The sequence below is a fragment of the Talpa occidentalis genome, unplaced genomic scaffold (assembly GCF_014898055.3).
Source record: "Talpa occidentalis isolate TD23 unplaced genomic scaffold, MPIMG_talOcc4v2.1 talOcc4.16, whole genome shotgun sequence".
NCBI classification, from domain to species: Eukaryota; Metazoa; Chordata; class Mammalia; order Eulipotyphla; family Talpidae; genus Talpa; species Talpa occidentalis.
The window spans coordinates 18,459,056-18,480,647 of NW_023601653.1; the positions used below are offsets into that span (position 1 = coordinate 18,459,056).

Genomic DNA, 21,592 nt, shown 5'->3' on the forward strand with positions numbered 1-21,592 from the left:
TGGTGAATCCTCTCATCCTACCGCACATCTGGCCTGTATCTGGTTCTTGTATAAATAAATAAATCTTTAAAAAAAAGTGAAAAGACAAGGTAAAAATTGAAAGAAAATATTTTAATAAATGTTCGTGTATTTTATGTATTTTCAATGCATATTTCAGTGCATAAAACTCAACAAAAGATTATTACCCAGAAAGTATAAATAAGATCACTAAGAGAAAATCACTAAGAGAAAAACAACCCAACAGGAAAATGGACATAGGATAGGAAAAAGGAATCATCAGAAAGGAAATTTAAAGGGCCTCCCCGGTGGCGCAGCGGTTGAGCGCTGGGTTGCGAAGCTGCCCGCGGCCTCTGCGGCGCCGGTTCGATCCCCGGCTGCTCCCCGGCCACCGGAGGAGGGTCCCACATGGCGCGCAGACCTCTCCTGCCGCCCGCTGCTCCCCTCAGCAGTGTACTTCGGTCCTTCTGCCTGCTCTGCTCCCCGCTCTGGCTCTGGTGAATTCTCTCGCCCTCCCGCGCTTCTGACTGTACCCAGTGCATGTATAAACAAAACGAACAAACAAACAAATAAATAAATAAATAAAAAACATGCCTCTATTAAAAAAAAAAAAAAAAGGAAATTTAAAGGGCAAAAAAAAAAAAAAGAAAATACTAACTAAATAAATTTTTTTAAAGATTTATTTATTTATTCATACAAGCACTGGGTACAGTCAGAAGCACTGGAGCATGAGAGAATTCACCAGAGCCAAAGCGGGGAACAGAACAGGCAAACTGATGAAAAATACTGCTGAGGGGAGTGGCGGGTGGAGCCTACGCGCCATGTGGGACCCTCGCTGGTGGCCAGGGATTGAACCGGAGCTGCAGAGGCTGCAGGCAGCTTTGAAACCCAGCACTCAACCGCTGCACCACCAGGGGAGGCGGTGGTTTTAAATTGTGATGATTTTAAATTGTGATGAAGACCACAGAAGAATGTGAGTATATGTCACACACGGTATTTAAAACAAATAATACATTTAAAGTGCCCACCATAAAACCTTGCACATATGCATGTCATTAAAAGTCGAGAAATATAGCCTATTACCTGTGAAATAAATCCAAATACTCTACTATGGGTCCCAAACAACGCTCCTTGCATGAGACTATTCAATCATATAACCAGGTTTCCGAGATGGGTAAAGTATAAATGTTCTTACTGAGAAGTATTAAACTGTGGGTAAGTCGAGGCGTGGGGGCTGGGGGGAAGTAGGGGGAGACAAGGATACAGAAGACAGCAATGAGCCAAACTCAAGAAAATTACAATTGCTGGTGCCCTCTATTTGCTATCAGAAAGTAGCTGGGGAAAACATACCTTCCCCAGAAAAAGAGAAGAAAAGAATATAAAATAAAATGATTCATCATTCATGTAACCCTGTAAACTACAATAAGGTGTAATTTCAAAGTCAATGCCCAAAGAATATACATTATTCCATTAACCAGACACAAAGTTGAAAATAACTAGAGACTTGAGGCTCCCAGAGATTATAGCAAGACTACATATTACAGTTGCTTAAAATGAAAAAGAAGTGAGAGAACGTCTTTTCTTTTGATCAGGGACCAACTCAATTTAAAACTACTGAAAATAGATTTAATCTAAGAGGGAAGGACCAGGCTCCACTTTCAGGTGGCCAAAGAAAATCATCCCAGCTCCAGAAGCATGCATGCATGTACATACACACATACACACACACACACATGCACACACACACACACACACACGAAAGAAATTTGAGATTCAATTTATTCTCAAAAGGTACATTAGGGTTGACAACAAACCCGCTTGAAATTCTGAGAACAGAACAACAAAGAATGGTAGGAAGAACTGGTCTTTCAACTGAATTTGCAGTGACAGAATCTGTCACATGTCTTTGGAAATACATAAATCAGGTATCTAAAGGGAAGAACAATCTAAAATGCAATTCATTTTAAAAAGTCAATCATAAAAACTAGCTAAGTTTGTGAAATAAATTATTTTAGAACTAAGTTTAACTTTAAAATTAAGTTTTGGCTTGGAATTAGTAAAATATGTGGTTATCAAAAGAAAAAAACCTTGAGCATATTTTATTTTCAGTATTGAGTGGGATGGCTTCAATATCCCACCCTCACAAATGCTTTTAAATCAGCAGTACTCCTGACGAAAAGTGCTTGTTTCATTTTGACAAGATTTTAAGTAAACTAGTAAATCTAATTTTAATACTCATCACATATTTTGCAAAAGTAATGAAGTCGAGGTAGTAAAAGAACTCTCAATAAATCCCTACTTTTAAAGTATTGCTGACAAGAAGAATCGCTATCCTGTGTTTGTGGCTGGAATATTCGATTTGACATATTAATAGAACGTAGTAAAAAATTGCTTAAAGTTCTGGTTACATAATGGTGACATTCTTTTCATTTTTATTTACAACACAAAGATTAATAACCTACAAGTATAAATTTCCCCCTTAACTTTCAGTGTTTGAGAGTTGTGTTCCCTATTAACTCCCATATTATATAACATTCTTTTTAGCAATGTGTGTTAAAAATGTATTCATATCATCAGCTGTCAGAACAAGTGTTCTCCATAATAAATTAATTTCACATTAACTACAAAAGGAAAAAAGAGTTACATCTAAAGAAATAAGAGACGAGTAATAAAAAGAATCAGATTATTCTTAGGAAAGCTAAAAATAGAAAAATCTATCAATTCCATTAGTTAATGGTTAAAGGATAGATTTTGGAAAGAATATCTCCAAAATTTATGGACTTAAGAAGTTAGTAGAGTTAGGCAGTAGAGATTATAATAGCTAAGAAATATCTTTGTTTCACTTTTAAGCTTTTTTACAGAATATGTAAGAAGATGTAAAAATGAAAGTACTGTAATATTCAAGGTCAGTTTTAGTCAAAGGAAGCAAAGGAGATTCAGAGTTAGGAAAATTTCCGATCTCAATTTCCTGTCAATATTATCTTTATATTTCTTTAAGTTTAAATACATTGTTAACTTGAATTCAATATCATCAGAATTCAGATTAAAATGTATATGTGTGAGAATGTTAAAACCACCTGAACTTAGAAACCGATTTTTTTTTCCATTCTTATTTCAAAAACAATTTATTTCCAAATCCCTAAAGCAAATAATCTCCCAGATGCTTCCTGCCAGTTGTAAAGAATATTCTATTTAGGGAAAACATAGAACAACACATTTCACCTCCTCTCTTTTCCTGCTGGCTATTAATGTGTTACTGGGAAATGAAGAATTTTGATTAGACAGATTTTTTTCTATGCTGTGTCGACTTATTTCCTTTATTTTAAGGCATAAGTCTCTGTATGTTAATGTAGTAGCAAACAAAGTTGCAGAGATTCAGCAGTTAAATGGAAAGCTTAGATTTTTTTTTTCTTTTATGCTGACATCTATTCTGATGCGACTGTGTCTTTAGGACGAGTTTTGAGGGTGAGAGAGCTGGGTTTGAAAGAATCATTTTCCAGACAAGCAGACAATTTGTGAGATAAAATACACGTCCACATCCTGTAATTCTCAAAGACTTGGCTATGGTCTAAAAGGTATCTGGGGTGCCACTATGATCATTTATAAAGCAATTTCATCACACTCTGAACCACACGTTTTTTGAAGCTTGATTTATATCTGGGTCTTTAGTTTCATCTATAATAAGTTTTAACTACACACACACACACATTTAAAAGTCAGAGATGAAGTATTCTTGGATAAGTAGAAGGCTCTGAGTGCTAACAGTCACAGCAGATCAAACATCCTGTCGGGGACAGAATCTAGATATAGACATTCATCACTGTGGTAATAACCACAGGCAATGTTACTTCCCTTTCTGGAACCACCTTCCAGTTGCAGGAAAGAAATCTTGCTTTCCTAGAACTGGGCCCTCTCTAGTATCATGAGTGGGTGCAAAGGCTATATGGCTGATAGGAAAGGAAACACACAGAAAAAGAGAGAAGAGAGAAAGGATAAGAGGACAGACAAGGAATAAAAAGAATTGTTAAAGCAGGAACTGTTTGCCATTGTGCTTAATCAACATCTTTTGAACAAAACTGAGGATGCTATTCATACACATTTTTTAAAAAATATTCTCTGCTCTATCCTATGGCTTCTAAAGACATCTGTTTTAATTGGATGCACAGTCCCAGAATGAAGCCGCCCCTCGGCCCCACAGCTCTGGATGTCTCTGGTCATGCCCTGGACTCTTGCTGGTCTAGAACACTTAATACTCTAGAGACACCTTTCTGGAGTGGAAACTTAACTTCCTGGTCATTTAATTAACAAGTGAACAAGTATATTTGATCTCCATACTAAATATGCTATTTAAAAGTTCACAATATTTTAAGAAATATTCTCAATTATATTGACAACTTAGAAGACAGTGACTTATTTAAGCCTGAAATATTAATTGGTGCAACCTTTTTGGAATATGAATTATCCATTAAAATGTTAATGCACATGTCTTCTGACCTTAGCGTTCCACTGCTAGGGAAGTACTCAACATATAAATCCCCAGAAGCATACAGCAACATTAGCACAGAGCTTTTACTGTATCATTTTTTGTAGCAGCAGAAAACTAGAAACTACTTATGTCCATTGGTAGGGGGTTGATTTGATCAATGATGGTGCACTGATAATGACAAAATAATGTACAAGTGTTGAAAAGAAAGTGGTTGAGTTTTTTGTTACCATAAATAGATACAAAGTTATATAGAGAGTGGTCCCTATAAATTACAAAAACCAAACTGCAAAGCAGAATGTATACTATTTGCATGTTTTTATTTTTAAAGAGAGTTAAATAAATGCTAATCTTGCATTAAAATTTTCTGTAAGAATAATAACAAAAAACTTTTAACAATAGTTATCTCTGATAGCGGAACCGAGAGCACTGGGAATTTTATTTTTCACTTCATACTCTTCTGAACTGATTCTATTTCTAACCATAGGGATCATCATGCTATTACTTTTAGAATAATTGAAAAAACAGTTAATAAAAAAAGTGAAAAACAAAACAGAACAGATACTCTCCGATGAGACAATCCATGGAAGCCACTTTGCCCAGCTACCTTCCCTTCTATATCAGGGCAAGCGAGGTTACCTGAACAGATGTTAACTCATTAGATGCGCAGCAAAACGTCAGACACAGCTGTTGCTCTCAGTCTCACACTCATCTGATCTGTTTCCAATATTAAACACGTTGACATGGCGTCAGTTTCTAAATGGGTTTCTTCGGACACTAGATTACAAGAAGGTCCAGGAAGCCAGCGCTGCGCCCGGGTCTCATCTGGGAAGAGCAGCGAGGCCTCGGCCTCAAGCAGGGCTCAGCACAACCAATTTTCCACACCACCCAGGACAGCCTCCGTGCCGTGGACACTGAGAGCCAGTCCCTGCAGGAACACCATCTGAAAATTCTCAAGTGGAAAGAAGAAACTTATAAGTGAGATTCCTTCTCCCACAGAGACATGCACACTTTCTTTTCCTGACATCTTTTTCATTCTCCCTTAACTAGTTCCTAGAAACATCTGCAGGCTGTTCCCTAGTTGATCTTGTATATGGAAATCAAAGTCAACTCCTCTCCCCTCTCTCCAGTGAAGTCTTGGCTTTTACCTCTTTTATGAAGCATAAGCGTGATCTCTTCTGGCACTTTATGAACTTGCTCATTAAATGTCTTTTGAAAAAGTTGGGTTTGAAGGTCTGTAGTTTAAATTTTCTTCCCCTAAAATTATATTTCAATAAAGCATATTTTAAAAGTTATTTTACTCCAAGAGTATCCTGATGCAATGCCAATAAGAAAAAAACTTGTTATTCAGCCAGTTAGTGTTAAGAGAGAAACCAGCACGTTTAAAGAGAAGTTAACTCCTTGTATTACCAGGTAATACCTGTCATTTCTTCACTAAGCATGCGCTTCAAATATTTATCATGCAAATGAAGAAAAGGGATGTGATTTTTCATGTGTACATTGGGAAACGAACTTTTCCATAGTCCCTTTCTTCCAAACACTGCCCTCTCCCACTTTCCAAAAAACAGCAAGAACTGTAAACAGCAATCAAATCTCAAGGTTAACCCCAGAGCAATATCTGGTTACCCAGCTGAGAAATGTGATTAGAAAACAAGGAGGAAAGATAACTTCTTCTAAAAGTTGGGAGTTTAGTGTCCATAGCTAAAATTGTATTTAACTGTTTCAGAAACTCTTAAAAAGTCCAATACTTGCTTATTGCTGCAATAAATCCATTATCAACAATGCAGCACTCTGTCAGCCTTCTCAGCTTTGGTACTAATGGAAGGTACTCTTAACTGGCCTCAAAACTGAGGTTCCTTTATTTCTTCTGCCACTTGAGAAAAAGTTCTACCACAAAATTCTAATAACACTAAGTTCCCATAAATCAATTTGAAAACATTTAAATGTGTTTTTCCTCGAAAAAGGGCCAAACATCATTTTTTTCTGGCAACCATCAAAATACATCAGATCATAAATCTATACATTCCTGGACCTCACAAGAAGCAAGGCAAAGACTTTTAGCCAGCCAACCCAAATGCTCAGCTGCAACTCCACATGCAGTTTACAACATGGGCAACCATGATGAAGTTAACTACTGCTACCAAGAACCACCACTGATAATAATAATAATAATCAGAAAATTCAAATCCACTCCTCTCAATTTCTAGTTTAAGAGTGCAAGGGATTATTCAACACACCATCACTTTCACAAAACAACAAGAAGCCCAAGTAAGGGGAATTTTTATTTGTACATTCTGCATTATTTTTTGTAAAGGCACATGGCAGAAAACATGGGAGTTTAGATAATAAAGAACAATTTCCTGGAATGTCTCAGTGGTGTAACTTCTATGAGTAGAGTCCAGTAGATTGATATACAGAGTAACCTTGAAAGAGAAAGTGCCTTCTTTGGGGTCTATGAGTCATTTATTCAATATCTACCATGAAAAACTCAGTGGGGACTATACAGTTCTTCCTGCACAGAATTTGTAATCTGGCTAAAGAGGACAACACTCTAAGGGTTCAAAACATGTCGGACTGGCAGGTGGAGAGGAGGGAAATAACAGACAGCTGTTTCTCAAGATGTCTTTCCTCCATACCACTTGAATTTTCAAACCACACTACATGGCTGACTTTGATAAAAGTTTGAGTTAAACTGTCGCTGGGAATGTGAACTGGCAAATTATTAAGGTGTGTAATCTGGTTTTATCTTAAAAAAAAAATTAAAGTGGAGGGGCCTCCCTGGTGGCACAAGGGGTTAAGAAGACACAGCCTTTGAAGTTATCCGCAGCCACTGCAGCACGTGTTTGATCCCCAGCCAGGGAGCTACCCACATGGCAGAGCAGACCTCTCCTGACTCGCCCGCTGCCCCCCTCAGCAGTATACTTCAGTCAATGCGACTGCTCTGTTCCCCACTCTGTCTCTGGTGAATCCTCTCATCCCCCATACCTCTGGCCTGTACCCCAGTTCTTGTATGCATAAGTAAATCTTTAAAAAAAAATTAAAAATGGAAATACCATACAACCCAGCAATTCCAGTCTTGGACATATATCCACAGAATAAGAGACCATCAACAAAGCTATCCCATATGTTCCACAATATTCACAGCAGCATTACTTACAATAGCTAGGTCATAGAAGCAGCCTACAGCTCCTTCAGTGGAGAGATGGCTCAAGAAGATGTGGTATCTCCACATCACGGAAGAGAATAAGGCCATAAGAAAGGCTGAAATGCAGCCATTTTCAACAAAATGGTGGAAATTTGAGAGAATTATGTGCAGCAAAGTAAGTCAGAACAATAAAAGCAAATATAGGCATTTACAGGGCAGATCATTCCATAATGGAAAGCACTTTTAAAAAAGAGTGGACATCAATAAATATCCTGAGGGCTCTGAGGTGAAGAGGGAAGGGAAGAAAAAGGAGTAAGGGGGTGGGAGGGGGTGGGGTTTGCATTAAATAACAAGAGCAATAGGAAGGTAGAGAAAGAGGTAACAAGCAATAGAAGAATTCTGTTCGCCATAACACATGGGGGGAAGGGTACGTGTGGACCCCTCCTTTTGCTTTTTGTCCCAGATCTATCAATAAGTTCACTTGTCTCCACAATATCCCACAAATGCTCCCTATTCACCCTCCTCCCCACCACTGCCTTAGGCTGCAATGACCCTTCCCCACCAATCAACTTTTCCTGGTGCTTGAACTCTGACCTTTCCTGACCCTTTAGCAGTGAAGCCAAGACAATGGACCCCTTCTCAGGATAAATAATGTATTTAAATCATAGGGCCTCCCCGGTGGCTCAGCGGTTGAGCACTGAGTTGCGAAGCTGCCCGCAGCCTCTGCAGCAACGGGTTCGATCCCCGGCTGCTCCCCGGCCACCGGAGGAGGGTCCCACATGGTGTGCAGACCTCTCCTGCCGCCCGCTGCTCCCCTCAGCAGTGTACTTCGGTCCTTCTGCCTGCTCTGCTCCCCGCTCTGACTCTGGTGAATTCTCTCACCCTCCCATGCTTCTGACTGTACCCAGTGCTTGCATAAATAGATAAATAGATCTTTAAAAAAAAGAAAAAGAAACCATAAAACTAAATTCATGATTGCAAAAAATGAATTCTATTCAAACGCACATCTCAACTTACCTTTAAATTGTTATTCTAATATGTGTACTGCTTTATTCACTCATTATATGATGATTAATTCATTAATGTGGGTGTAATCACTACTGTAATTTTGGTTTAGTGAACAGGGTAAAGGGTATTTTGAGAGCCTCCCTGTGGCGGAAGAGGTTAAGATGCAACCCATGGGCCTCCTTGGTGGCGCAAGGAGTTAAGACACAACCTATGAAGCTACCCACAGCCACTGAAGCACATTCGATCCCCGGCCAGGGAGCTACCCACATGGCGCAGCAGACCTCTCCTGATTCACCTGCTGCTCCTCTCCTGCAGTGTACTTCCGTCAATCTGCCTGTTCTGTTCCCCACTCTGTCTCTGGTGAATCCTCTCAACCCCCACACTTCTGGCCTGTACCCCAGCTCTTGTATGCATAAATAAATAAATCTTAAAAAAAAATGCAACCTATGAAGCTGTCCACAGCTACTGTAGCACAAGTTAGATTCCCGGCCAGGGAACTGCCCTCATGGCAAGGCAGACCTCTCCTAACTCGCACTCTGTTCCCCTCAGGCAGTGTATTTCAGTCAGTCTGCCTGTTCTGTTCCCCACTCTGACTCTGGTGAGTCCTCTCAACCCCCCCCCACATACACATCTGGCCTGTACCCCAGTTCTTGTATGCATAAATAAATAAATCTTTTTTTAAAAAAGGGTATTTTGACGTATCTGTAACAACTGTAATATGATATCAAAATACCTGTTTTCTATTGGTGATGTTACATCTTCTGCTAATACTATTATGATCTGTTACTTAGATTCATGTTTGAAGGAAATGCTAAATTTCAGTTAGAGGTTAGTGACAGTAAGAATATATTTTTTTACCTGTCCAAGTTGATGGATCCAGAAGAACTGAGTTAAGAAGCCGTGATCTAGAATCATGCCTCTCATGCATGTGACGTTCTATTCACATGGTAGAACTTTGTTCCCTCACACCTCCATGATATCCTCTCCATTGAAACTCCCTTACCCAGCACGTTGGTCAGGCCAACTCATTTTCTAAGTGCCAAATCAAAGCCATCTCCTCTGATGCCTTCCTCTGAAGGAAGACCCAGTTAGGTAGACCCAGGGGTTTCTTCTCTACTTTCCACTGCCCTTTGCACAGACCTCATTCTAGCAATGATCTCATTGTACAGTAACTGCAAGCATATGTGTCACCCCACTACTCAAAATCTCAGTGAGGCCGAGAACGTATTTTTTAACTTTCTCCAGGACCTTGCCTCATCCTTCCCACCAGATGTTCAGTAAATATTTGTTGCAGAGGGCCTCCCCGGTGGCGCAGCGGGTTGAGCGCAGCGCCATGAAGCTGTCCGCAGCCTCTGCAGCGCCAGTTTGATTCCACAGCGTGGCAGACCTCTCCTGTCTCACCCGCTGCTCCCCTCAGCAGCGTCTTTAGTCTGTCTGCCTGTTCTGTTCCCCACTCTGTCTCTGGTGAATTCTCTCACCCTCCCACACCTCTGGCCTTTACCCCAGCTCTTGTATAAATAAAATAAATCTTAAAAAAAAATTTTGTTGCAGAATTGAGTGAATGAATGACTAAATAAAGTGATAAATATGAAGAGGGAGACGTCAGAGATAACACTAATCTGTGTTAATGTAGTAAAAGTGAAGTGGAGAATGAAGAAAATATTTATGTTCAAATTTTTAAATTAAGCGCATTTTATATTTACTATTTTTTTAGATAATAACCCATGAATTTAGTAGAGGATAATTGGCCGATAAAACATATTTATTCTGGAATTCTGGTTATATAAATACTCCAGCCTAGAAATGGGTTGCCTCCTAGAACAAGGCTTGCAAACCAATAACTGAAATTTAGTATATAAGTTTGCTCAGAAGCAAATTTAAATTGCTGATAAGCTGTCCAATTTATCACACACAAAAATCCATTTGATTATAATGTGCCTGAATGGTTCCATGTTTAGTTGCAAATTGGCAGAAAACAATACTAGTCAACATTATTGCAATATAGTCAAAGAAAGTCTTAAGCAGAAGTGAATGTAACCATTATTTATCTTGAATAGTGACATCAAAGAAAGACTTTTAGCAGGGTGAGGAAGGCCAGAGAGCTATTTGTAAAGATCACAAGGAACTTCTGGTTATTTCAGAAGCTTTTGAGATTAATAGGGCTTGCCCTTTAACATACGTAATTTCATCTCATGGCTTAAGCCTTTGCATAGGCCCACAGATGGCTCACATAAAAGAAAGAGAAGAATTCTTTTACAGTGCTGGAAAAAGACTTGGAAGACAAAGGAGAAGGAGCAATGGAATTAAAGAGTCTGCATGTGTCCTACACACACAGGTTTACCTGAGATGCAATTAGCTAAACTAGAAAGAAAACAAAAAAGGAAGCAAGGGCTATGAGGCCTCGTATCTGTCTTTTCTACTGCTGCTCATCAAATAGTTGTTTTTCCTCCCTCCTCTTGGGCATGGGAGGGCCAAACTGCCTGATCCCTTCATAGTTGGGTGGTACCATTTAACAGAGTTCTGGACAAGGACTTGGACGTAGAAGTGGACAGGGCATTTAAATGCCAACATGAGATTCAGCCACTTCTTTCATAAGAGCCTAGCATTCCAGCCGCATTGGGAGGGGTGGCTGCTTTGTCAGCCTGGGTTCTGGAATAACTACAAGACTGGTGACACATGTCAGAAATGAATGAGTATGCCTCCCTGGTGGCGCAGCGGTTGAGCGCTGGGCTGCTAAGCTGCCCGCAGCCTCTGCAGTGCCGGTTCAATCCCCGGCCACCGGCGAGGGTCCTACATGGCGTGCAGACCTCTCCTGCCGCCCGCTGCTCCCCTCAGCAGTGTACTTCATCAGTCTGTCTGTTCTGCATCCCGCTCTGGCTCTGGTGAATTCTCTCACCCTCCCGCGCTTCTGACTGTACACAGTGCTTGTATAAATAAATAAACAAAAAAATCTTTAAAAAAAAAAAAGAAAGAAATGAATGAGTAATCTCATTAAGATAAAATAAAAACTTTTGCTGTTTTAAGTCACCGAGAGCTTGGGGTTGTTTGCTTTGTGGCACAGCCTCCAGGAAAGGGGTTATAGGGAAGAGATGGTGGCTTATGGTTGCACTGGATAGAGACCAAAAGGAAATTGTAATAAGGGAGGACAGGTGTATATTCAGACAAATGGGGTCCTTCCAAGCTGGGTATCCAGGGAAATCTTATATTTGGTATCATAATATGGTATTGCGGAAATCTTATATTTCTTCTGAAATCGAAGTTCTAACACTACCATAACTACAATTTGGGCAGGCAGGCTCAAAACCCTCTACTATTAACTACATGTGATGAAAAAGCACGGGACCTGGTATCCATTACTTCCTTGCAGGCTGCAAACCTCAGAGTTTAAAAGCTTTTGTGAGCTTATTGAGAAAAAGGATAGAAACGTGACCAAAAACATGGATTTTGGAGATGGAATGGCCTGAGTTCAAATCTATTATTCTTTTTAAGTCACTGAATCTCTGTCAATCTCCTCATTTCTAGAAAGTGGAGATAAAAACAGAACTCATTTCAAAGGTTTGTGGAGAGCACTAAATATGACTCAATGAGGGGATATTTGTAAGGTGTCCAGTGTAATACCTGGCATTACCAATGTTCTTGACTTTTCCAGCCCGCTGGGTGCCCAAGAGTTGTTTCGTTACAAAAAAGCTATCTGACTGTCATGCCTTGAACATAACAAGTTCCATGGCCCACTCAATGCAGCCTCATACTGGATCTTCCAACCAGTGATGTGCTCAAGCCCATATCTGCAATCCCTGCCCGTTGGGGAGATCAAGATTAGATGTGTGCCCCATTTTAAGACAAATCCAGGAAAATCCAAATATGTGAGATGGTTAGATTGGGGAAGGATCATTCACGTTCCAAGATTCTTTTCTTTTTCTTTTTCTTTTTTTTAAGATTTATTTATTTATTTATACAAGAACTGGGGTACAGGCCAGATGCGTGGGAGGGTGAGAGGACTCACCAGAGACAGAGCAGGGAACAGAACAGGCAGACTGATGAAATACACTGCTGAGGGGAGCAGCGGGCAAGACAGGAGAGATCTGCCGCGCCATGTGGGACCCTCGCCAGCAGGCCGGGATGGAACCGATGCTGCAAAGGCTGTGGACAGCTTCACAGCGCGGCGCTCAACTGCCTGCACCACCAGGGGAGGCCCCCAAGATTCTTTTCATCTTATTATTTCATCTTATCAAGAATCCAAGAATTCCTCACTTCTTTCCAGATTTGGGAGGTTTTTCCCCCTTTCTTTGTTTTTTTCTTTTTCTTTTTCTTTTTTGTTATTAACTATTTGACAAAGAAAAGGAAACTAAAGCTCAATGGCATTGCTATCCATTGAGGTTCCATCATTACCATCAAAAATGACAATAAGCTATGTAAATAGAAAAAAAGGACTTGCAAGAGTATAGCTTTTGCTCACAGTTCCTAGGAGTACATCTATTATACCAGCCAGGAAACAGAGCAAAGACAGCCCCCCAACCCCTTGATAATAAAAACTCATCCAAAGAATTATTGTGATAATGGCAGCACACAGCAGGTTCCAGTTTTCCCCCTCAGAACCAAGATCTAAAAGCCCAAGTCCAAACTGTTTGATTACAGGGCAGGACTCAAGGATCCATAGCCAAAAAAAACCCATAAAATTCTTACCAGAATAAAAATGAAGTCAACTGACTCTAGCTGTGAAAAAGCCCAGAATTAAGAAATTATTATTTTTGTTTTTCAAAATAAAGGATACATTATGTCACAGAGGCAAAATCTGCACTCCAATTTAAGTCAAAACTGAGGTTTCAGAGGTGTAGAGCTCACCCTTCCTCTGGCCTGACCCACCCCAATTAGAGAGCTCACTCTCACCCCTGGGCATATGGGCTACCTCACCAGAAAGGATCAAACAACATGAAGCTGGGCTTCCCTGGTGGCCTAAGGGTTAAGTCTCAGCACTATCACTGCTACCCCAGGCCAGGGAGCTAACCCACATAGGGCACAGCAGACCTCGCCTGTCTCACCCGCTGCTCCCCTCAGCAGTGTATTTTAGTAAATCCACCTGTTCTGCTCCCCACTCTGTCTCTGCTGAATCCTTTCACACACACACCCATACCTCTGGCCTACACCTCAGTTTTCTACAAAAAATAAAAAATAAACAGCATGAAGTTGCCAAGCTTCTCATTTCAGATAACTGAGACCTAAGAAGTGGACCCCAAGTTTTCCAATGCCTGCTTCAAGGTTCTACCATCTGTACCCCCTCAGCCTCCTTTGGTGGGCATGGAATCTGCCAGTTACCCCAACTTGCCCAGTGTGGAAGCAGACCTTCCAAGAGGGATATCTGGTAGCTGTGGGATCCAAATTCCCAAACTCCACAACAAATGTGAGCAGATAAGAAAGGGAAGTCAGCATCCACACAGCCCCCAATGTTCTCCCTTGCCCTTGTCCCCTTATCATTCTCTTGGACCTTGTAGGCATACCCAACCAGTCCCCTTAACTCTACTCTCCAAAGGGCCTGCAAAGGGATATGAAACACAAACCTCTTTTGGTCACTCTCCTATTTAAAAAGTTTCCTCCACTGTCCTCCAAATAAATTGCAAGCTCTTCAACAGGGCTGCTAGTGCTGCCCAACACACTTCTTTCCTGCTCTTCAACCTTTCTGTAGAAAGACCTTCCTGGCAGAGGGGTCCAAAGACACATTTCTTCCTCCTCTTTAATACTGAGACACCAGGAACCTTCCTCTGAGGTCTTCTCTAAGCCCTCGAGGCAATCTGATGGCCGCTAATCCATAGCCCACAATTGCCCACCCTGTCACTGAGTTTTACAAAACACAGGCAGCTCTTAGAGTTCATGTTCCTGTGTAATGTGCTTTCCTGGGATGCAAACAGGGCTTCAGAGACCTACAAAAACCTGGTTTGGAGCCATGACTCCACCACTTCCTGGGCAGGACATTTTCTCTCTCCAAGACTCAAGTTTCATTTTCAATAAACTGGGACATACAGACCTTACCTGTTTGTTTCAAGAATTAAATGGAATGACGATGCAAGGCACAGAACACAGTAAATTGTTTAATAAATGTTAGTTCCTCTCCTCTCCATCCCACCCCTGGGACTTAGTGCAAGGACATTTTTTTTACTCCTTTTGATTCCTAATGAAAAGGAGTGACTAATACTGTAGACACTCAATAAATGCTAGCAGAAAACAAGGAAAGAGGGAGGAAGGTGCACAGGTGAGAAAGGAAGGAGGAAGGAAATTAAATAATGAAATGAATGAAGCTAGAAGCAAAAAAAAAAAAAAGAAAAAGAAAAAGAAAGGGAGGGGGTGACCCTAGCCGTTAGAGCTAAAAGCCGTTATAAAGTTATAAACACTAGTCATTCGAAACCTAAGAAGGGCAAGTTCATTAAGACCGGAGAGCAGATGTTATAATGGGAAATCAAATAACTTTTCTAGGTAGAAATAACATAGCAAATAGTTTTCTAAATGTGAAAGATCACCGAGCTCTCGGAAACAAAATCTAAACAGGAAAACACATTCCAAACTAACAGAAGGGAACACTGCTTGCAACAAGAATTTTTCTCTTAAAGTCATTGGAAACGGTGGCAAGAGATGACCACGTTTTAAAAGTTCTGTGCTGAAGTCTCCCTCCCTGTGCCTCGGGTGGCATTTCAGCCTAGTGAGAAGAAGAAGGCAGCAGCACTATTTCCTCTCTCCCCTCTTACTGGGACTCTGCCTTCCTCTCTTTCCCTTCTCCCCGCTGTTTCTGAGAGAGGCAGCACCCCACAATAAAACTTCACAAAATGTGTCCCTGCTCCCAGGGGGCAGGGTAGAGTTCCTTTAAGTTAAGGACACAGTTCAGAGCGAGAGTCATCTATAAAAGCAGTTTTATTTTTACGGCTTGGTAAATGTTTATTGAAGGAACCACATTCTTTGTGATGACATGTGTCAGATCCAGCCTCTCTTGTTGACAAGGCTCCTGATGGGGGAGGAAGGAACAGCCAGCTCTGCCCATGATCTCAGCTTCCTCACTTTGTAGACACTGGGGACGCGGGGCTTTTAGAAGTGGCTGCAGCCACAGCTGTTACTTTACTTTAGTAATGAAGTTAAGTAACCTGAACTCAAGCCACAGAAAGGAAAAATGAGAAAAATCAAAAATATGTGAAGAACAAAACACAAGAAAAAGAAACCAAACGATCACAGAATGTTTCTTACATATAGACAAGCAGAAGGGAGGGAATTGGAGGGTGTCTCCGTTCTATTCAAATGAAGAGAAATTTAAGAGTGGAGCAAGGGCCATGGATACTTAAAAAAAAAAAGAGAGAGAGAAATTAAAACAGGGACATAAACCAAGTATGGCATTTGGCATTTGGGGCTGGCTACTGGTTTCAAAATCTGAAATAAATCGAAGAGACACAAAGAGACAAATTTAATCTGAAAATATTTTAAAGTGCTCACTTCTCCAACTCAAGCAGAATATAATTACCCTTTCACTGGCCTGTAACATGGCCAGCAGGACTGTGCCAGATGAGCTAAAAGGGCAACACTGTGATACAAAAAGGAGAAAGTAAGGCAGGAACAAGCTGTCTGGTTATGCCCACCAGCGGGCAAAGAAAGAATGGGTTCCACCGGTGAGGACAAGCATGGATGGCTGCTGGTGAGTCATAGTTGGCAGGCCCAGAAATGAGATCATAAAACAGCATGGATGGCAGATTTTAGAACAGCAAACAGATTAGAAACACTGAAGAGTTAAAGTTAACAAAAAACTCTAAATGTGGGTCAAGGTATCACAAAGCGCAGCAGAAGCTAATTCTTCAGGGTAGGGTGAAGAGGGTCCCCCAAACTGAAGTGATCCTACGTAGTATTTTTCCTCATGCCTGCTGTCTGATTTCTGAGGAAGAGAAGTGTGATGGTAAGGGGACTGTAGGTTTTATAGGGTAGCAAAAAGAGTTTGGCCACTAAAAGGGTAGAAGGATATATGGCTTTTGTGAATATGAAACCAGAGGTTCAAATACCTGTGTTCAGATACCAACTCTGCCATTGATTTGCAGAGGGCTAACTCTGTGTGTCTGTCGCACATGCAGTCCACACACCCCTGCCAATCTCCAAAAAGTCTGAAAATCATCAGTAAAATAACAGAACTAAAATATGAACTCAAACGTGGCTTCAAGTCTCAAAACTTTAGATAGTTACGGATTGGGAGACGGGAATACAGGCCTTGAGGTAAATAAAAAACCTGGAATGAATGATAACAGGTTTTTTGTTTTGTTTTTTTTTTTTTTGCTCCAAAGTATAGAAATGACGTGTCCAAGACAAGAGAGACCTAAGTGTGGCTGTTAGAGGCAGCCAGGCCCACTCACCCCCACCGACCCTGTGTCTAAACCCACAGCCGAGAAGGGCACAGCCTGATCTCAGGACATTCCATTCCATGATTATTAGATGACGTCTCTGTCTCCTACCCTCTTACCAGGGTACAATTTTCTAAAAGCAGAGAAAATCCTTCCCAAGAAAATAAACACTCCCAGACAACTGTCCCATTCTGTTACCTATTTGGATTATATAATTGCTAGGAAGTCGAGACTTTCTTACTGACACACTGAAAAAAGAACTCTCAGCCCTTAAGCCGAAATGCCTTTTCTCCACCATCCAAAGCCCGAAAAAATACCCCAACTCCCTAAAAAGCAAACTACAGGGTGCACTGGGATGGGATGAAAAGCTGCCTCAACTTTGCTCAGGATGGAAATGTTTTAAGTCTGTGGGGAGAGGTAAGTTCTGTTTACTGCTCTCTTCCAAGGTAACAATGGTGCGAGCCCTCGCTGGACCCCAAACTGACCTAAGTAGGAAGAAAACACGCAATATTTTTCCTGGCTCTGTTGAGGATTATTTAGACAAGCATACGTCTTAATTTTTTTTCCAACTGTCTATCTACTGGGTCTACAAATAGTTCTTAACTGGCATCACTTACCAGCCACCAAATAAAACAGTTAACCCTCTTCTCATCTACTCCCCCTGCCCACCACCAGGGTAAAGGCCATTGGGCCAAGCTCCCTCAAATCCCACAGCACACAACACTAATTAAGCTACCTATACTTTTCTGGCTGAGGCAGCAGTAAAAAGGCTAAGGGATCCTTTTATAGCCTGCTCTGACTTGTTTGTCTGGATCAATGTAGAAATAGCAGCAATTTGCTCCTCATAACTCCTCTCCAGGAATAAAAAGGGCTAGATATTCCTGGAATGCCTCTTCACTCACATATCAGAAGGTGCACTGCTTGCAATTATTGCACCTTGCTCACTTGGTTGTCGTGAGATTAAATGAGATAGCGCATGTAAGGTGCTGAGCAAGAATCTGGCACATAACAAACCCAGCAAATAAATGATATGAGTCATTGTAAGACAAAACAAAGCAAAAACAAAAAGCAAACAAACCAAGAGAGAAGGCAGGGAGGAAGAGAGAGCGACTGTCTCCTGAGGCTTACTGGGAATAGGGAAATATAAATAGAAGGCAACAGTTCTACAGCACACCTGAGATGTCTCTGCTGTCCTCTACCCTTCTCATATTTGATCACTTACTAGCAATAACTGCAGACTTGTCACAACCCACAGGCACTCATGCCTCATTAGTGTACCCAATTCCCAATAATTGAGAAGTAGCAGAGCATTTGAAACAATGGAACTAGAAATGCAAAAGACCTTAAAAAAAAATTCCACAAACAGGGCCTCCCGGGTGGTGCAAGGGGTTAAGACACAACCTATAAAGCTATCCGCAGCCACTGCAGTATGAGTTTGATCCCCGGCAAGGGAGCTACCCACATGGCACAGCAGACCTCGCCTGTCTCGTCTGCTGCTCCCCTCAGCAGTGTATTTTGTCAGTCTGCCTGTTGTGCTCCTCACTCTGTCTCTGGTGAATCCTCTCACCCCCCACACCTCTGGCCTGTACCCCAGTTTTTGTGTGCATAAATAAATAAATCTTTAAAAAAATATATTCCACAAAGTCCCTGGGCAAGTTTTGCTAGGAAAGTGAAATACTCCACACTTGAAAACTGTTATCAGTGGGGGCGAAAGTAAATAAAGCATGAAATCTGAACTCAACCCTAACAAAGAGGCTATCTCCCCATCATAAACCATCTCCTAAAAGTATAGTTCTTCTTTAAGTTTTAAGCTACCAATGAATTCTTCTTAAGGCACACCTAGCAATCTTTTGCATTCGGTTCTGTTGTTCCATTGTTTGGACACACAGAGTTATGTTTTCTTCCAGGTACAAAACTGTTTTATGTAGCTATGCAGGAAGGTTTTTTTGTAATAGGTGGCAAAATGAATGATGTCTGGAGTCCAGAAAAGAAAAGATGCATTTGTAACAGTCATGAGACTGTGTGGCAAAAAATAAATGGTTGTCAAACTTAAAATGTTTATTTGGTATTATGCCTATGCAACCTGTAAAAGACTAGGGTCCATGTAGTGTCTAAACCACGCTTTCCAAAACAGAGAGGGCAAATGCAGCCCATAACTTTAGAGAAGGGCGAGAAATGTCCTACCCCTTACTGAATATTTGGCTTATTTATCATGACAAGCTTATGACAACCCTTAATTACCAAGAATGTGTATGTTCTCTATGATTTGAAGGAATAAGTGCAACTTGTAAAAGGGTTTTCTTTTTATTTAATACACTCTAATCAAATAGTAACAGCAGTAAATAAACACTTTGGAAAACAGGCAGGTATCCCCCCATAGCTGGAAGAAAATTAAGTCCAAGTGTTCTACATGGTAGAAGGGAGATAACTGCTGATGTCCATGGTTAGACAAGTCAAGGGCAACTTGGAAATTTCTAAAGCCATTTCCAAAGTCAATGGCAACAGGTTGGGACACAGAATAAAATATCTATATCTACATGGTTTTGTTAACAGGGATTGAATTGCACCTGTATAGCATGACATTCTTGTCTTTAGCCTTAAAGGAAAAGACAGAGTCTTTTCTGTTTGCACCAGTTTGAAATATTTCTGAAATAAGGCTCCCTTAAAATGGATTACTACAGTACTCATTCACACAAGAGTTCATCATGTAGTAAAAAGACAAATACAGGATTTTATGGTCACTTTTTTTTTTGGTTGATTTGGTTAATTGCATAAAATGAAGGATAAATACTCACAAGCATATCTGTTTAACAAAACTCCGAGGTACATCAGAATGCAAAATAGAAACTGTCCTAAAATAGACTCTGATCACCAGGCATGTAAACTTGAAGTCGAGCCTGGGTCAGTTTGGTGGCTTCCACTTCTTTGCACTCCTGTGTGGAGCGCTCTCTCTCTCTCTCTCTCTCTCTCTCTCTCTCTCTCTCTCTCTCTCTCTACTAGCAGAGCTGGCCCTTCCACCTCAGAAAGGCCAGGCATTCTGATCAAATGTTCCTTCAGCCTTTACTTGGGACATTTTATTTAAAAGGATCAACTGGTCTTGGTCAGCTTAGGAAGGTTAGGAAGGGATGCAATACTCAGCTGAAAATATGAGGGAGAACTTTAAATACCTAGCTACCTTGTCACACATTTAAATTAGATTGGCTTCGGCTGTTCTGATCTTTCCGCGTGGTTATCCAGAGCAGTCACTCAAGTTTTGGTTCTCTTTTACATAGCTGCATTCGGAGATGCTCTACATGAGGCAAGTTTAGAAAAAGAGAAACACTTATACCTGGAATTTATATTCTTCCAAGTAATCTTTTAGTCTTGTTGGCAAAGGCAGTCCCCAGACGGTACCGGTACATTTGTTAATGGCGAGTCTACAGAGGTGCTGCAGAGGTGGAGCGGCCGTGTAGAGCGGTTTGGTCAGATAAAGGTGAACAGTGCCATTCCGGGGGGCTTCTGGGCCCGTCCGCTTATCCTTGCACATCTGAACATAGTAGTCAATCAGATGAACCACACTGTCAAATTGTTTCAGCTTGGACTTGACACATATGATAGAGTCCAATCTGAATTTCCCATCTTGGTATTCGATTCGCAGATTAGTTGGTCCAGCTGATGTTTTAACAGATATTGTTAGTAGGTAGTCTGAATGCGAACTATCTCTAATCAAGAAAGTTCCTTCTGGTGCCTCTTTTAATTTCTCTTTGGCTTCATTAACAGTCATACTCCCCCAGTACCAACCTGGGGTTTTTGTTCAAAGGGAAAAAGAAAAGAGGGTAAAATAGTTATTATAAAGAATTTTTAAAAATAGGGTAAGTACTTGGCAACAGTTTTTCTAATTCTAAAAAGAAGTGTATGAGTGAAAGCTGAGCAGAGCCTACCACAATACCGTTGACAGAAATTTCATAAAATTGTGGGTCCATTTTATTTTATCAACACAAACCGTCAGCCAGTTTTCGTGCCCTCTCTCTCTAAAGTAACTTTCGGTAACTGTTCTTTAAACTATCTTTAGATTTTCTCCTAAAGGAACAAAGGAAAAGTCGCCATATCACACACTGGCTGACACAGCCTGATGCTTCTAGCAGGTTTCAAATGAAATAGAAGATTTAAAGTAAATTAGAAATAAATTAAAAGTTAAGAATAAAGTCCATGCCCTTAAGAAAGTGGAAAACCCAACTCCAGGAATTCCATGCATTAGCGTAAAAACAGTAGCAACTTTTGGGATGGTTGGTGCTCCTTCTCCCCAGCCTGTGAGAGGCTGCATCTCCTCGTCAAAGCCCCAGAAAGCACTGCTATATGCCTGTTTTAAAAAGTACAGTTCTAGGACAATAGCTTCTGTTTGCTGCTTTGATTACAGAAACCTTATACCTTATCAGTCACTGAAAAAGGAGGGAAACCCCAATGGATAAATCAGTACATTGTGTTTAAGATCTTCCCTAAACTCCTTTGGACTTTGATCTAATATAAATCCAATCACAACCAACATTCTCCACTTGATCTGCCTGCACGATCTCCCCCGGCCCATCCCGTTTATAAAAATGACTTTGAGACGTTCTGCATTTA

At 40.8% G+C, this 21,592-nt stretch overlaps 2 protein-coding genes across 14 annotated transcripts in view; both read right to left on the reverse strand.

Moving 5' to 3' along the window:
• LOC119247431 (death domain-containing protein CRADD) overlaps positions 1-21,592 on the reverse strand; it is a 275,825-nt gene that overhangs the window by 194,398 nt on the left and 59,835 nt on the right. For 11 of the 13 annotated variants that reach the window (XR_008552177.1, XR_008552178.1, XR_008552179.1 and 8 more), the window contains one exon: positions 20,319-20,770. The exons of 1 other annotated variant lie outside the window; for it this stretch is intronic. Coding sequence is in view for 8 of the 12 variants with exons in the window: in XM_037513874.2 (XP_037369771.2) it covers positions 20,319-20,770 (452 nt within the window). In the remaining 4 variants the exon portion in view is untranslated. Of the gene's footprint in view, positions 1-5,119; positions 5,433-5,628; positions 6,595-20,318; positions 20,771-21,592 lie in introns of those variants that run through there. One more of the 13 variants, XM_054696134.1, reaches the window with a different exon arrangement.
• Positions 20,734-21,592, reverse strand: part of MRPL42 (mitochondrial ribosomal protein L42) — a 73,187-nt gene continuing 72,328 nt past the window's right edge. The window contains exon 6 of the mRNA XM_054696137.1: positions 20,734-20,770. Within this exon, the coding sequence (XP_054552112.1) occupies positions 20,743-20,770 (28 nt within the window). The 3' untranslated portion in view covers positions 20,734-20,742. The remainder of the gene's footprint in view (positions 20,771-21,592) is intronic.